This window comes from Chionomys nivalis, chromosome 18 (genome assembly GCF_950005125.1).
Source record: "Chionomys nivalis chromosome 18, mChiNiv1.1, whole genome shotgun sequence".
Taxonomy (NCBI): Eukaryota; Metazoa; Chordata; class Mammalia; order Rodentia; family Cricetidae; genus Chionomys; species Chionomys nivalis.
In genome coordinates this window covers 20,629,052-20,645,971 of record NC_080103.1, presented here as the reverse complement: position 1 = coordinate 20,645,971, position 16,920 = coordinate 20,629,052, and the positions used below count along the sequence as shown (strand labels likewise).

Genomic DNA, 16,920 nt, shown 5'->3' with positions numbered 1-16,920 from the left:
CAGTTTTTGGTCAATGACATAGGTGTATATCTAACTTGCTCTTACATTTTAAATTAACCCATTTCTATTAATCTGTATATAACCTTGAGACTGTGACCTACTGGTAAGGTTCCAGCATCCTTCTCTTTTGACAGCTACATAGCTTCTGTCTGACCCTGCCTACTCTCGCTCTATAACTCATTTTGGACCTCCCATCTGACTTTATTCTGCCCCACCACTGGCCAAAGCCACTTTCTTTATTAACCAGTGGTACAGAGGAGAATCCCACATCATCTCCCCTTTTCTGTGTAAATTAAAAGGAAGGTTTTAACTTTAACATAGTAAAATTACATATAACAAAACAAGTATCAAGCAAAAATTACAGTTACAATATTTCTTTGTGAGTCTAAAGCTTCATATCTAATTTATCTTTTATTATAACTCAGGAAAACTATAATTATAAATACCTAGTCTTCAACTCCATCAAAGACCACAGAGGATATAATATTACATAAGTAAATAGGAAGTTCATTGTAAGCAACTTCCAAAAGTATACAATTGACAGAAACATCTCGCTCCCTGGATAGTCACCAAAGTTCTTCTGTAATATTGGGGCATCAATATTCAGTCTTCAGGCCCATAGAGTCTGATAGACTTTTCCATGAATCAGGAAATTTGAAAGACTGTTCCCCCTATATTGGTAGTCTGTCAGTCACTTTCTGAATGGCAGAAGGACACGATCACTTTCTTCTGTGTTCTGTAGAATGTCTGGTAGTTTCTTCTGTGAAGCAAGAACTATTAAGGATAATCCTATCTTTTGGAAATCTCAGCAGTCACTTTTATGTGGGTCCTACATGTTCAGTTTATACAGCATGCTATCAAACAGTCCAGGAATGAGCAATTTCTTGCCCAAATAACTAGCTTTGTCACATTGAAGGCAAATTCCATAATGAGTTTCTTTAATGTCCATCATCTCCTCTGAAGTAATTGGTGCTGTCAGAAACAGACATGTCTCATTGTCATAAAAAGTCTAAGGTTTTAAGATATTTTAAATGCCTTATTCTGTAGGTCTTTGAAGTGTTGATAATTATTTAACTGAAATATATCTCTGTATATCTAGAAAACCTAACATGACTACAAGTTTGAATACTATAAATGACTATCTATTAATCTGTAATTCTTAATTATACATTACAACTTAAATGAGCTGCACAAACATAATACCTTGAATAAGAGCATAAATACACATGCACAGTGTAATAAATCGACCTTAAATTTGTATCAATATATCAATATACCAATGCAAAGTATTCATCTCTATATCATATTCTCTTTAAATGAAAACAAACACTTATAAACAACCATTTGGGAATTTGGGTATAGTTTTCTCCAAACTGATTTCTGCTGTTTGTTGGGTGAAGTACATTTAGGGTTTACAGAGACCTTTCAGGGGTCTTGCTTCATCAATCCACATTAGACTGGAAGAAATCTGCAGGTTCTTATCTTCTGTGGAAACAAAAGGAGAATGTCTTTTACAAGGCAACATATCCTTAGACCCAAGTTTTGAAGTGAAGATAACTTTACATTGGTTTAACTTAGCAGTCCCCAGAATCAAATGTCTGTCTGAAGTAAAAAAAAATTCAAAGAAAGCACAATAATATACATAATCCAGACTGTCTAATATTCCATATTTATGTGACTTATTTTCTTTACTCTTTCAATCTATGACTGTCTGTGTTCTTTTATATTACTTTTACTGTCTCTTTAAAGAGTTTGTTTTATTTTTTAAACTATTTATTTCTTTTCATAACGGTCTATACTCCTTTTATTCTCTCTCCCAAACCTTTGTACATTTTTTAAAACACACTATGACCCATCCAGAGGTTTGTTTCTGTCTGAATCTGTCTTTATTGCGTATCTATAATCTTTTTCTGACCAGAAGTGCTTTTAAAATGAGAAGGAGCTTTGTCTCAGTGTCCCCGGGCGCTTGCTTTGCCTCTATTGGCCTTTCAATATGGTAGAGGTGTATTTACAGCCAGCGTTGCTAGCCACGCTCACCACTCTAGCTCCAGGGGCTTAGCGGGTCTATGTTGTCATTAAGCAACATGTAGCACATTGCTCACAAACCCTAAGTACTCTGTAGAAGGACCTCCAGAAAGAACTAGAGACATCCATACTGCCAGTATGAACCAGGAGACCATTCTTAAAGGAGCCGTGATTCTACATGTAGCCTGCAAACAAAGCCTATCTGGAAAAAAAAAATGTGACTACCAAGAAGCTGCACTTGGCAACAGTTTTGTGGGGCTAGAAGCCCTCTTTTATTTCTTAAGCTTTTTTCGGTCTTATATGGATCCATGTGCCTGAGGGTGGGTGCTATTTTATAATGGTACAGAGGGGAATCCCACATCATAACAAAGGAGCAATTTTCTTACTTCTTGGTCACACAGGCTCTAGAACTGTTGGAACAGACATTGAACAAATGTTGAACTTGATTTTGCCCTTTGTATAGTAGTTGACAGTGATGATCCTGTGTCTTTTCTTATAGTGTTTATGCTTCAAAGGGAAACCATTTGAAAGCTGACTTATCCTAGGAACACATGGCATTTTCTTGTGGAATTTACTTATAACATTTAGACAATCAGTATCTTTTTTGTGCAACTGTTACAGTATATTCTTATCATCATTTTATTTCCATGGAATTGGTTGTAAAAAAATATACTTTATTTTATTCAAGCAATTCTTTATCCTCACACTCTTTTTCTTTCTATATATGCCTCAGGATCCATCCGTGTTTTTAAAATTTTTCAAAGAAACAATTTCTGATTTTTTTTCCTGCCTGGCTTTTTTTTTTTTTTTGCTTCCTTAAACTTTTACCTCAACTTTCTAATCTTTGAAATTCTTCTTCCTAGGAGTTTATAAGGATGACATTAGATAGATGAAGTGATACTTCTCAGCATGACTCTTCTGCCAATATGAGGACGTTAGAAGTTGTTATTGTTCCTTCAGTATTTTCTAGGACAGCCATCTTGTTTGTGGGCAAAGAAGCAGCAGAGAGTATGATGATGCTCTGTGAGTGATTCCAACTATTCCTTTTCAGTTGTTTAATCAATATTCATATGTTCTTTTCTTCATATGAAACATTTAGAAATAATTATAAGCCAGATATAAATTCTAACCTCAAGGACCATTTACTGATATATAAATAGTACACAGTCAATAACTTTTGACATTATGGGTACACCAGATTCTCTCTCTTCTTCCCTCTTCCCCTCTTCCCTTTCTTTTTTCCTTCTTTGTTTTTGAGACAAGATATTACTATATTTCAAGCTACCCTGGAACTCACTATGTAGTCCATGCTTGACTCAAACTCATAGAAATTTTCCTAAGCCTCTCATTGCAAGGATTATAGGTGTGAGCCAACACGTGGTTGATTACCTCATTCCTTAAAATCTTCTGTCATAAATCACTTCGTCCTTTTCTATTTTTGAATGTTCATCAGTTCCTTGTCTGTTTCCTCATCTTTCTGGTATTTAAACATGAACTCAGTTTAAACAATCATTTTGTTTTCATCCTAGCTTAACTAAATATTCCTAAATGTACTTTTTATTCTGATGACTCCTAAATTTCTATTTTCAACTCATGCTTTCAGCCTGAGTTCTTCCTTCCACCTCTTGGCACTTCATATCTACTTTCCCAGTACATGTAACTTTCTTTCTTTGGAATCCTTAATCTCCCAAATCTTGCCCATTCCAAAAAAACAAATGTGAAGCAAATGTTGAGAAAGTGGCCCCTCAATAGGGTAAAGAAAAGCTTTTGGCACTGATCATATAAATTACACGTGAATAATTCTAGGAACAACCAACCATTATTCAAGCAAAGCTAATAACTTCCAAAGGTTTCTATTGTTTACCTGCCAATAGAAACATACTTTGGTGTCAGGTATAAAAATTCTGTGAAATAAAACCTGATGGTAGTATCTTAATAGATGTTTACGCCTTGGGATGTGGGGGAAAGGTTCTTAAGCATCAGAGTGCTTTTTTGTTACTGTGTACTCTACCTCCTACTAGGAGGCATGGCATTAAAAGCAGAATCAGTAGTAGGGACCTGTTGATTTACCAATTAGCCACACATATAGTCTAGTAAACATTTTCTTTGAAAACCTTTGTGGTTAATAGGGACAAAAATATTATATAAAACTAATCAAGACTGTTCTGGGTCAGTACTGAAGGCAACCATGTTCAAGCTCATTCTCATCATTGGTGAGTATATAATCAGATCTAGAGACTTCTTCTTACTTGGTTTTTTTATTGTTATTTTTGTAATGCTTTTGGTATGTATATGATGTTTGGGCTGACTGCTTGCTATTGGATTACCAATTTCAGGACATTCCCTAGGGAAGACTATTTTTCTTACTTTCAACATTTGCTAGCTGGCCATAGTTCTTTGTGCAGGGTTGAAAGCAGGTGAAATTACCCTCTTTAATGGTAACATTGATATTGGTGCTCCTTTTCTGGCCACAATGCAGATGAGACTTCATAGGTGTAGTTTATCTCACATTTCTATGTGACAAAATCTCAGAAATTTCCCTATTCCTATAGCTCTTCATATCTTTCTACCCACATCTTCTACTATTATCCTTGAGGCCTTGACATAGGTGTTATATTATTGATGTATCAGTTAGGGCTGGGACACCATATAGTCAATTGTTCTCTGAATTTTGATCAGTTATCGATTGTGCTTTTCTTTAATAGTCTCAATCTTCTACAAGGAGATGTTTGTTTAATGAGCACTAAGAACAATATTTAACTGTAGGTAGAAGGTTAAATATTTTTATGTATGTAGGAAATATGCTGATTTAGTAAGGTAGAAACTGAACATTCTTTTCCAAGGTCCAAGACTTTACTAGCCCTAGGTAATTGGCTGTGTTTCTTGGCATGATTTCCCTCTGTTGAGTGAACTAAGTTTCTTTCTTGGTATTATTTTTATTTACTTGGTTATGTCCATAGAATAGCTTTGTCTAAGATGAAGAAGATCAGCAGTACAAACTACATAAGAAGTTACTCAGAATTATTCCTTAGTCACCCTGTATAGTCTTTTAAGTCAGTGATGACATAAAGTGTAACCCTTAGCAGTTAAATCATTAACACAGCATGATTTTTAGATATTTTAGGTAATTCCAAAATATACTATCTGTGCTAAATCTGTAATTTCCGAACTTTGCTGAAATTCAGAAATTTTTTAGATAGAAACATCAACCTTAATCTGTAAAATAGAGCAATAGTGGTCTGTTCAGCTTGATGGTGGTTAGAGCCTATAATTCCAAGACTCAAGTTACTGAGACAAAAGAAACTATGCCACAACTAGCCTAAGTTCCATAGTAAGATATTGTCATAAGAAAATGAACTGTGTTTAATCTGAGGAGAGGCATCTTGAGTCTTAAATCATTGTTACTCTGGTGTCATTTCATAGGGTTTTTCAAGAAGCTTCAAGGCTTCATATAAAACATCTCAAGGCTTCTGGAGAACTCTAATTCTCTGCTTTAGGTGATGCATTGTATGTTATAAGGCTAAGTACATTCAGTCTTTGAAATGAGAGGCAGATTTGAACATGTAATCTCTGGATAGACTGAATTTGTATTTTATTTTTTTCTTTTAAAAATCATTCCAATGTTTATTAAAGCCCACTTAATGACTTCTAAAAAAGAAACATCATTACATTTACACTTTAAATAGTGCATTGAGGCTGGAGAGATGGCTCAGTGGTTAAGAGCATTGCCTCCTCTTCCAAAGGTCCTGAGTTCAATTCCCGGCAACCACATGGTGGCTCACAACCATCTGTAGTGAGGTCTGGTGCCCTCTTCTGGCTTGCAGACATATACACAGACAGAATATTGTATACATAATAAATAAATATTAAAAAAAACATCATGGGGGAAAGAAGGAGATATTAAAGACCAATTTAGCACTAGCTCGGTAAGCAGTTTGGTAAAATATTCTCAGATTGATGTTATAAACATAATGATAATTTTCTGGCAGAAGACTCAAGACAGATTAGGGAACTTTTAAAGAGTTACAGGCTGTTTAGTTAGCATTTTTATTGCTTTGAAAAGACACTATGACCACAGCAACTCTTACAAAGTAAAACATTTTATTGGGGTGACTTGCTTACAGTTTCAGAGGTTCAGTACATTATCATCATGGCAGGGAGCCTGGCGCCATGATGGCAGGTGCTGGAGCTGAGAGTTCTACATCTTGTCAATGAGACACTGAGTGGTATCCTGAGCCTAGGAAACCTCAAAGCTACCCACACAGTGACACATTTCCTCCAACAATGACATATTCACTCCAACAAAGCCATACCTTTAAATAGTACTACTCCCTATGAGATTATAGCACTTTGATGAAATTCTGAAAGAATTCTTGAGGGGCCCCAAAGAAGTATTTAAATGTACTGAGTAAAGTATGCAGCTATAACAGATTTAGCAAATAATGCAGAACAGAGGCAAGAGAGAAGCAGTCACATGTAGCCTAGGTGTTATTCTGAAGGCCAAGAACATACTGCTCTGTGTAAATGTTGAAATGGTTTCTTTTCTTGAAACTGCCACCTTGCTTTCTGGCTAAATACATACTAGCTGCTGTATAAAGATATCTGACATTTCTTTTCTTAATGTGTTTTCAACTATCTTCAATAATCTTTATATTCAATGAAAGTATAACATGGAAGGTAGAAGACAGGCCTATGGCTAGTTCTGAGTAGAGAAATAAGAGGCTGGGGGTATATTTGCTAAAATGATCGCTACTTGGCATAGCTGAAAAGTAGTACTGAGGACGTGACAATCTATAATAATCAGAAAAGCCTACAAGCTTTTGAATAAGATCTTAGTGAACAGCAGCTAAATATGTGTTTTCTGCTTCTAGGTCTCAACCTCCTACTGAATGCCCATCTGGGTAAGTCATTGGCTCTATGTTTTATTATTAACAAAGCCTCAGATCTCCCTAAATTACTTATAATCCAATATTCTTAATATAGGTGATTATTAATTATATTATAATATTTATTTTTTAAAAAAACATGACCAAGAGGTAACATAAGAAGGAAATGGGTTACCTTTGTGGAGAGTCCACTATTTGTTCTGTTACCTCTGCTATCACATATGGCAAGATCACTAGAGAGCTATAAACTGATATCTACCTCGCTCCACATGGCAACTGGATCCCTATTATTACAAGTTGAAGGAAACCAGACTCCCTCAATGAATTTTTCCAAATTGAACATAACCTACTTTAAATCAGTTGCTGTTCCTAAGTTGGAATTATGTGTCAGTCTGTGAGAGTTCTCACAACAATCACTTCTAACCAGAAATCAGGCTTCTGAGGTATAGGAAAGAAAGGAAGCAGGGACGAACTATGAACACAGGTTATCAGCTTCTATAAAAAGCCTGTTATTCCTCACCTCTCACAGACTCTGCCTACCAGCTGATGTGTTACTTCAACAACTGGGCTCAGTATCAGTCAGATGTGGAAGGTATTAAGCCTGATGACATTGACCCTTGCCTATGTACTCACCTAATCTATTCCTTTGCTGGAATTTGGAAAAACAATATCACCATGACCAAAAAGAAAGCCTCAGATGACTACAAAAACTTTAATAACTTAAAGAAAAGGTAAGGGAAAGAGACGATGTGTAATTTAGTGTCTGTGACGTCAAAAATTGCCACATGTCAATGCTTCTTAACAGTACAGAGTTGATGGATTTGAGGTAGAGACTTAGTTGCCTAGCTGTTGCCTTTTATTTCCACAAAATGACATACTTTATCACTAAAACAATAATAGTTTGAAACATTTTTGTATTACAAAGTGTTTCTTGTTTTTATTAATATATGTGTTGCCTTAAATACATGTATAAAATGTATTACATTTATTTATTGTGTCTGTAGATGTGAATGAATGTTCACAGGCATGTCACAACACACATGTGGAAGTCAGAGGACAGTTTGTAGGATTAGCTCTCTCATTACATTTGAGGGCACTGGGAATTGAACTAATGTCATCAGATTTGATGGCAAGTACATGTATCCACTGAGACATCTTCCCTGCCCTTGAACAATCTACTTTTAATAGTCAAATCTACTTTTGCAAGTTTCTAAAATGCTGCTCATTATTTATTAACTATCAGAAACATGTTAAATAAATGTGATATCTTGAAATTTAATTTTCTATATCAATTAGATTTTGTATGTATGTATTACTAACCTAATCCTCTTTTCTCTGACCAGGCTGTGATAAGTACCAGTCCTCTTGCATCTGAGTTTAAATATTCAAAAGTCCACTCACTTCTTGTTTTTCTGTATGTCACCTATTTTGTTTATCAGTGTCTCTCCCACGTTCATGCACACTGTTAAATATGACAAATTTCTCATTTTTTCTATGATTGAACTTCAGTGCTTACATACAGCATATGTTTTCTGCCTACTTATTCACCTGAGGATACAATAAGGATTTTATATCTTACATTTTTGTGAAATTTATAGTATCAGTACTATCTCTTCAACACATTGATTTCATATATGTTGAAAAGAAATCACCTTGTCAATTTTCTGGATTTAATGACAATTCTATTTGTAACTTTTAAAGGATTATTTAGATTGTTGTCTCTATTGGCTACATTAAATTATACCTGTACCAATAACATCTAAATATTTTCTTTATAGATTTCTTTGACAATATTGTCATGTTTTATATTTTTATTATAGTCATTCTAGCTGGTGAAAGTGATATTTCAATATTGTTTTAATCAAATTATTTCTGATTTGTGTGAACTTAAGGTACTTTTCTCATATACTTACCAGTGTTTTGTTTTGTTTTAAAAATGTCTAATTGTTATTTCAGCCCATTTTTCACTCAAGTTGTTTATTCTCAAAGGTTTTGATTTATGATATATATATATGCATAGTAACCCTTTACCAGATAAATGGTCTTCAAATATTTCCTATTGCTCTCCAGTTTTGTCGCTTTAGTCTGCTAACTGTGTCTCCTGTGTTGTGGGAAGATGTGTTATGATGCAATCCCAGTGAAAATCTTTCTTTTTGTTTTTATTTTTCTGGATATCTTTCTTAAAAAAATGACTGTTCTGGCCAAATTTGTGCAGACTTACTCATGCTCCTTTCAGGGAGTGTTATAGTTTCACAACTTACGTTTGTGTCTTTAATCTACATTGGTTTGGTTTTTGCATTTAATATGAGGTAGTGGTGCAATTTCATAATTCTACCTGCAGAGAAATACACACTAACATCTATCACCTAGTCCATTTAGTGTTTAAAATTAGCTATTTTTCCTTTTTTAGTGTTTTTAATCACTCAAAACCACCATGATATCAATTAATTGTATCAGAAAGGGAGAGGTCGAACATCCTATAAATTAGACATTAAATAGCTCAACAATCAGAAGATTGTAACTGAAGATTTCTTTCCTGTCTGCTAGTTCCCAAATATCCATTCTGAGGCTTCATATTATTTAAAAAACTTTGGCTAATGACACAGGCTTCCTACGAACTAGGTTTAGCATCTTAAATTAACTCATTTCTTTCTTTCTTTTTTTTTTTTTTTTTTTCGGTTTTTCGAGACAGGGTTTCTCTGTGGTTTTGGAGCCTGTCCTGGAACTAGCTCTTGTAGACCAGGCTGGTCTCGTTAAATTAACTCATTTCTATTAGTTTATATCTAACATGAGGCTCATGGTTACTCATGTCTTGCTTGTCCAGTGGCTGTTGGTGACTCACAGACTCTGCCTTCTTTCTCCCTGTCTCTCTGTTTGGATTTCCCACCTGGCTCTTTTCTGCCTGGTTACTGGCCAAATCACCAATGGTAATAAGACATATTCACAGCATACAGAAGGGCTTTCCACATAAGAAGAGTTTTCTGCATTCTAATAGAATAATATTTTGTGGAAAGAGAAACAATTCCTGGTAACTTGTAATTTACAGATCTATTAAGTATATTAATTAACATGTAAGACAAGGAAGACAGACAACTTCTACCATGATTAATGTTACTATCCTGCATGCAGCTATAAGAATATAAGCTATTATTTATAATGGCAAAAACCTCTTAGATTTCTTGCATCACAGATAACCCGATAATATGTGAGTACCTATTCCAGCATAATCTTCTTCCTTAGGATTCTGAGGAGGAAGAATCAATGCACTTAAAAGTTTAGTGTTAGAAACGTTGGAGAGATGGGTGATAGATAGCCAAGTGGAGAAATTATTTTTTTTTTATTTTATGTGCATTGGTGTTTTGCCTGTGTAGATCTGTACAAGAGTGTTGGGGCCCCTGGAACTAAAGTTACAGACAGTTGTGAGCTGCCCTGTGGTTGCTGGGAATTGAACCTGGGTCCTCTGGAAGAGTAGTCAGTGCTTTTAACCACTGAGCCATCCGCAGGGCAGAGAATTTGGACTGCTTTTCAGTATCGAAAGGGAGGGGGAATGGTGTGGGGGTGGAGAAGAGGAGTGGGGATAGGGGGAGAGGAGTGGGGGGAGGGGGCAATATTTGGGAGGAGGGGAGGGAAATGGGAAACGGGGAGCAGTGGAAATATTAATTAAAAAAGAATAAAAAAAAGTTTAGTGTTGTCTCCTTATGAATCTTGCACTTTGGAAATTGATATTTTGAACTACTCTTCCCAAGAATGTGTATATTTCCAACCCACTGAATTTGTATTAAGTGTCAGCAATACTGAAAACATGATATCTCAACTAAGATGTACCATTTTATTTCATTGGACAGGATTTGAGATAATCGTGCTATTAAGTTGTGAGCACTAGAAATATTGAACAGTACATTATTTGCAAGTATTTCGGAAGAGGATCTTGGGAGGAGTTGGAGTGCAGAGAAGAAAGGATGGGAGAAATGTAGATATAGTGCTCATGTATAAAATGCTTATATATATCATATGCACATATGTGCATACATTAATAACTAGTGAAAAAGAAGACATAACTTTGAAGGAGAGTGAGGAGCTGTTTATGGGAGGATATGGAAAGAGGAAAGACAAGGGGGAAATGTAATTATTTTATAATTACTTTTGTTTTGTTTTTTAGAGATAGGGTTTCTCTATGTATTTCTGACTGTTCTAGAATTTACTCTGTAGACCAGGTTGGCTTCAAATTCACAAAGATGTGCCTGCCTCTGCCTCCATGACTTCTGGGATTAAAGGCATGTGCCACCTTTGCCTGGCTGTATTATAATCTCAAAAATAAAAATATGAATTTACAATAATCTGTACCTTATGTTAGATTTATACAAGTGGCATTGATGTTCTTTAGGATAATGGCAATGCAAAAAAATTATAATAAAAGTTTCAGTAGTGGAGAAAATTGTTCACAGGTTTATCATATCATGCAAAGAATGAATCAGATGAAAAGGCTTAATACTACATTTAAGCCTTTAACTAGAAGGACCCTTGGGATTTGAGTTTTCTTTTTCCTGTTGCTCTAAAGGAACAACCAGCTCAAAACACTCCTGTCCCTTGGATGCTGGAACTTTGGAGCTGCCCCGTAAGTACTCTGCAGAGAAATTCTCATTCATTTACTACTAAAGACAAACTATCACAGCATGATCTGTTTCCTTACACTATCCAATGTTACATAAATTACTAAGGGTTTCCACTAAGTAAATATGTTAACTAAAGAAATGTTTAAGCCGGGCGGTGGTGGCGCACACCTTTAATCCCAGGACTCGGGAAGCACAGGCAGGCAGATCTCTGTGAGTTCGAGGCCAGCCTGGTCTGCTAATTCCAGGACAGGAACCAAATGCTATGGAGAAACCCTGTCTCGAAAATCCAAAAAAAAAAAAAGAAAAAAGAAATGTTTATACTGGAACCTCAATACTAACTAAAAGACTAGTGTGTACTTCATGTTTAAATTAGGATAGATATTCTGCTACTCTATCCCCTAAGCTTTAGTCACCTCATTGCTAACAGACTTCCTTTTAAAAGTATCGCCAAATACAAAGCCAGAGGAACAACTGGCATACTTTGCTCTTTATTTTCGAAAGAAGGGAAAAGAAATGAACTTGCTTAAGCAATATGACATTTTTAGGAATATACAAACTTGGGAACTATGTGAAGACCAAGCATGTTGAAGTGTGTTAGTTGCTTTCAAAACAATATGATCAATTTCAAAGAAAATTAGAACAAGTAAGAATAAAATAAATGAAATGTCTTCCAAGGGCAGGCATTATAGCAGGATGTTCAGAGAAACCCACAGAATTGATTGGCTCTGTAGGAAGGGCTCAGAGGCAGATATTAATCAATAAAATATATGTATTCTAGTGTGTTCAGATTCTTGAAGCGTTACTATGATTTACTTTGGATATTCCTTAGTTTTGTCACCATGGTCACTACTCCTGAGAGTCGGCAGTCTTTCGTTACTTCAGTTATCAAATTCCTGCGCAAGTATGGCTTTGATGGATTGAACTTATTTTGGCAGTATCCTGGCTGTCATGGCAGTCCTCCTAGGGACAAGCATCTCTTTACGGTCCTGATACAGGTAAGGGAAGAAGGAATCTTTCAAAGGTTTTGAAAACTCAAAGGTTTCTCTTTCCAAAGATCCCACCCCTGACAATGTCACTGAAGCCAAAAAATCACATCCCCTAAGGGACATCAGACTACAATCTTGTCACTAAGTGAACATAGTTACAAAGTGACTTCTAATGACATATTGCTACAGCCATCGAGTAGTGCATCACAAATGAAAGGTGGGTCCAGAGTATAAAAGTCAGTGTAATTCCAGAGCATGATGATGCCGGGATGCTTTGATTGGTGTTTAAGACCTTTATCTTGAGCCGGGCAGTGGTGGCGCACGCCTTTAATCCCAGCACTTGGGAGGCAGAGGCAGGCAGATCTCTGTGAGTTCGAGACCAGCCTGGTCTGCAAGAGCTAGTTCCAGGACAGGATCCAAAACCACAGAGAAACCCTGTCTCGAAAAACCAAAAAAAAAAAAAAAAAAAAAAAAAACTTTATCTTGGTTTTTAAATGGCTACTTGCTCTCTGTGTGACTTTGTGAAAAATCTCTGTTACCTGTGAATATTAGGCATCTGTAAAGTTTATTAACAGCATCTACCCTCATGACTTTATTTATATGCTGATATACTAAACTAAGATAAAATATGTAAAAGCACTTTAACATGCATTTTGTTTAAGGAGTTAAATAATTTCAATTATATCATTCTATACCTTATTACTCTGTAGGAAATTCGTAAAGCTTTTGAGGAGGAGGTGAGTAAGAATAAAAAGCCCAGACTGTTGGTCACTGCCGCAGTTGATGGTGCCATCTCCACAATCAAATCTGGCCATGAGGTCCCACAACTGTCACAGTGAGTGATGCACATTGTCTTATACTAGTACAATGTGAGCAGAGTTTTCTCTTCTTTGGCATGTCTTGCTGCCCAAAGACTTTGCTCGGAGGTTTAGTAAAAGGTGCTTTGCTGTCATAGGTATGGAGAATAGCCATATGAAATGATTTTAAGAATTTTCCTTATACATAGGTCCTTGGACTACATTCAAGTCATGACATATGACCTCCATGGAGCTTGGGAAGGCTACACTGGAGAAAACAGTCCATTATATAAATCTCCAACTGAAACTGGCATCAAGGCCTTCCACAACATAGTAAGATAACACAGATAAGTGAAGAGACAAATCATATCGAGATTTAGGCAAAAAACATCAACACAAATAATGCAAATGTCATCTTCCTAAGTCACAAATCATGTCTCATTGACTATAAATTCATATTTATTAAATTTTTTAGAAGAAACTAACTAATCACTTTTAAGTTAGCATGGAGAAATTTGAACTGAGAGAAGGAAGAGCTAGCATAACTAATCATAGGTGTTCAGTGGCTTGGGTCCTACAGCTAACTTTTGCCACTGTAGAAATACATCATGGACAACTGGAAGAACAAAGGGGCAGCACCTGAGAAGCTCATTGTTGGATTCCCAGCATATGGACATACCTTCATCCTGAGTGACTCTTCTAAAACTGGAATTGGTGCACCTAGCAATCGTGGTGGCCATCCAGGGCCCTACACAAAGAAAACTGGACTCTGGGCCTACTATGAGGTCAGTAGGTGGCTTAGTATGCCCTGAGAATTTCTTGTACGAAACCTGAAAAATATGCTGACTCTTTCATTTTATCTCCTACTTGTACTAAGCAGAATGTTATTTCAAGGACTTAAATTTTTATACCATAGTCTCTAAGTAACCAAAAATGATAAAAAGTTAGTAACACAGTCCTTCCAATTTACACACCATATTCCTAAGAACATTTATATATTTCCATAAATAAAAAATATGTAAACAATCAAAAGTCTCAGATTACTATGAATTCCAGAACTAAAAATTAACAAAATTATAATATTTACCATCTGTGAATGTTTAAAAAGTAGCTTAAGATGGAGATAGATCTCAGTTGTTCATCTCTTGCCTAGGACATATATAGTCCTAGCTTCATTCTCCAGTACCAGAGAAATAAAAATGGGCTTATATCACATAGTGATATATTATTCATATGTTTGGCAGACATGGTGCATCACACCCATTATCCCTGTATTTGATAGACAGAGGCAGAAGTATCACCATTTTGAAGTGAGTCTAAGCTGTATAAATTGAGATCCTCTCTCAAACAAACAAACAAACAAACAAACAAAACAACAAATGTGGACGAAGGTTAATGGTATAGCACTTACTATTGGCAAGACCTTGGGTGTGATATCCAGTAAACAAAATAAAACACATCTGAATATTCTCAACTACAAATGTAATCAATTAGAGAATTGGGGAAAGTCTTGTGGAGATAAGACAAGGAAGGAAAACAACTGTGTATACACACTTTTTCTTACATGGAATTACGATTTAAAGGATCTGAAATTCTTAACTTTTTTAAGATTTGCACTTTCCTGAACAATGGCGCCACTCAGGTCTGGAATGCTGCTCAACAAGTGCCCTATGCCTACCATGGTAATGAGTGGGTTGGCTATGACAATATCAAGAGCTTTCATATCAAGGTAAGGTCAGTGGTGCTGATGTGCTGGGCCCTGACTCTGAGTCCCAGGAAGCAAAGTGACTCCTGCTGTCCTTTTTTCCTTAACCAGGCTCAGTGGCTTAAGAATAACAGTTTTGGAGGTGCCATGATCTGGGCTATTGATATGGATGACTTCACTGGCTCTTTCTGTGGTCAGGGCACATTCCCCCTGACCTCCACCTTGAAGAAAGCCCTCAAAGTGCACAGTGCAAGTAAGTGACAGTGAGAGCATGATGAAGGTAGATAAGTGTTCCTTCACCAACTCAAAAGAAGCCTTGACATGTCTATGCTCTCTCCCAGTGATATTCTTATAATTTTCCCCAACTACTAATCATTATGCCAACAATTTTATATTCTACAAGAAGTCAGGACTACTTAGGATTTGTTTGTTTCTAGATTAGCTACCATCTTGTAAATATGTAATAGGAAGTCTTATCAAGTACTTAAACAAATCGAAACTATCATTCATGGAAATTACTAATGTCTATATTAACTCCAGAATTTTTTCTTAAAGTGTATTTGTTTATTCCTTATATCCACATCCCCCAGGAAGGTTTTGTATACACTGGATGGTCAGTGGGTAGTTCATATATGACTTATGTGGGAAATGTCTTAGTTAGGGTTGACTCAAAACAACTTAAGAAGGAAAGAATTTATTTGGCTTAGACTTCCACATCATTGTTCATCATGGAAGTTAGGGCAGGGACTCATGAAGGGCAGGAATCTGGAAGCAGGAACTGATGCAGAAGCCATGGAGGAACACTTCTTATTGGCTTGCTCCCCATGGCTTTCTCTGCATACTTTCTTACAGAACTCAAGACCACCAGCCCAGGGAAGGCACCACCCACAATGGACTGGGTCCTACCCCATAAATTACTAGTTAAGAAAATGCTTGCCTACAGCCACATCTTATAAAATTAATTTCTTAAATGAGGTTCTCTCCTCTCAGATGACATTAGCTTGTGTGAAGTTGACATAAAACTATCCAGCAAAGGGAGGTGATTTTTGAAATCGTGATCTAGAAAGGCTTAATATAATTACTGTTTGCAATTTGTGATCTCACCCTAGGGACCCTTTTGTTAATTGTAACCATAATCCATCCCTCCCCATTTTAGTTCTCTTTTAGTCTCAAAGCAGTCAGATCATGTTATTTATTTATTTATTTATTTATTTATTTATTTATTTAATTTTTGAGACAGGGTTTCTCCGTAGCTTTTTTGGTTCCTGTCCTGGAACTAGCTCTTCTAGACCAGGCTGGCCTCGAACTCACAGAGATCCGCCTGCCTCTGCCTCCTGAGTGCTGGGTTTAAAGGCGTGCGCCACCACCGCCCGGCTCAGATCATGTTTTCATTTGTTCTTATGTTATATTTTAGGTTGCAAAGTAACTTCTACTCCGACCAGTGTGATTGGAAGAAGGAATAGCAGCTCTGAGACCTTGGAGCCTGTGTTGCTACTTAGTAGCAAATAACAGAAATACCATATGCTTCTTCCTCAATGAAATCATAGTCCAGAACTGCCAGACAGAATATCTCATCAAGACCAGTCAACGCTTCTGAGTTAAACATGAACATAATCTGCTACCCTTTCCCAGAGCCCCTTTCTAAGATCATCTTAATTCTACCTATTGTACTAAAATAAAATCAACAGAAACTGATATTTATTTATTCTTTTTAAGATAATATTTTCATTTTTCTTTGATAATTACATAGATATATACAATTCATTTTGATCTCACCCATGCCACATTACTTGTCCCCTATTCTCTTTGGGTCCCACCAATCTTTCTCACTACTGATCCCATGTCTTCTTTTCTTATGGTTGCTATTATTTTAATTCTCCCTCACTGTAATTAGTTCTGATCCTATGC

The 16,920-nt window shown here is 36.2% G+C and overlaps 1 protein-coding gene across 1 annotated transcript; it reads left to right on the top strand.

Annotated features, from left to right (window-relative positions):
- The first annotated feature begins 4,168 nt into the window (after window positions 1–4,168).
- Window positions 4,169–16,521, top strand: LOC130889703 (acidic mammalian chitinase-like). Its single transcript, XM_057793600.1, has 11 exons — window positions 4,169–4,238; window positions 6,897–6,926; window positions 7,441–7,642; window positions 11,470–11,526; window positions 12,354–12,519; window positions 13,221–13,345; window positions 13,517–13,640; window positions 13,907–14,092; window positions 14,917–15,036; window positions 15,124–15,265; window positions 16,427–16,521. The coding sequence occupies exons 1-11, from the start codon at window positions 4,214–4,216 to the stop codon at window positions 16,519–16,521; spliced, it is 1,272 nt and encodes a 423-aa protein (XP_057649583.1). The 5' UTR covers window positions 4,169–4,213.
- Window positions 16,522–16,920: the final 399 nt, after the last annotated feature.

Bases quoted from the DNA above. Each gene is read 5' to 3' on its own strand.
- LOC130889703 (XM_057793600.1), top strand. From the start codon at position 4,214: ATGTTCAAGCTCATTCTCATCATTG. The intron at 11,527-12,353 runs GTAAGTACTCTG...GATATTCCTTAG, and splicing joins TGGAACTTTGGAGCTGCCCC to TTTTGTCACCATGGTCACTA. The intron at 13,641-13,906 runs GTAAGATAACAC...TTGCCACTGTAG, and splicing joins TCAAGGCCTTCCACAACATA to AAATACATCATGGACAACTG.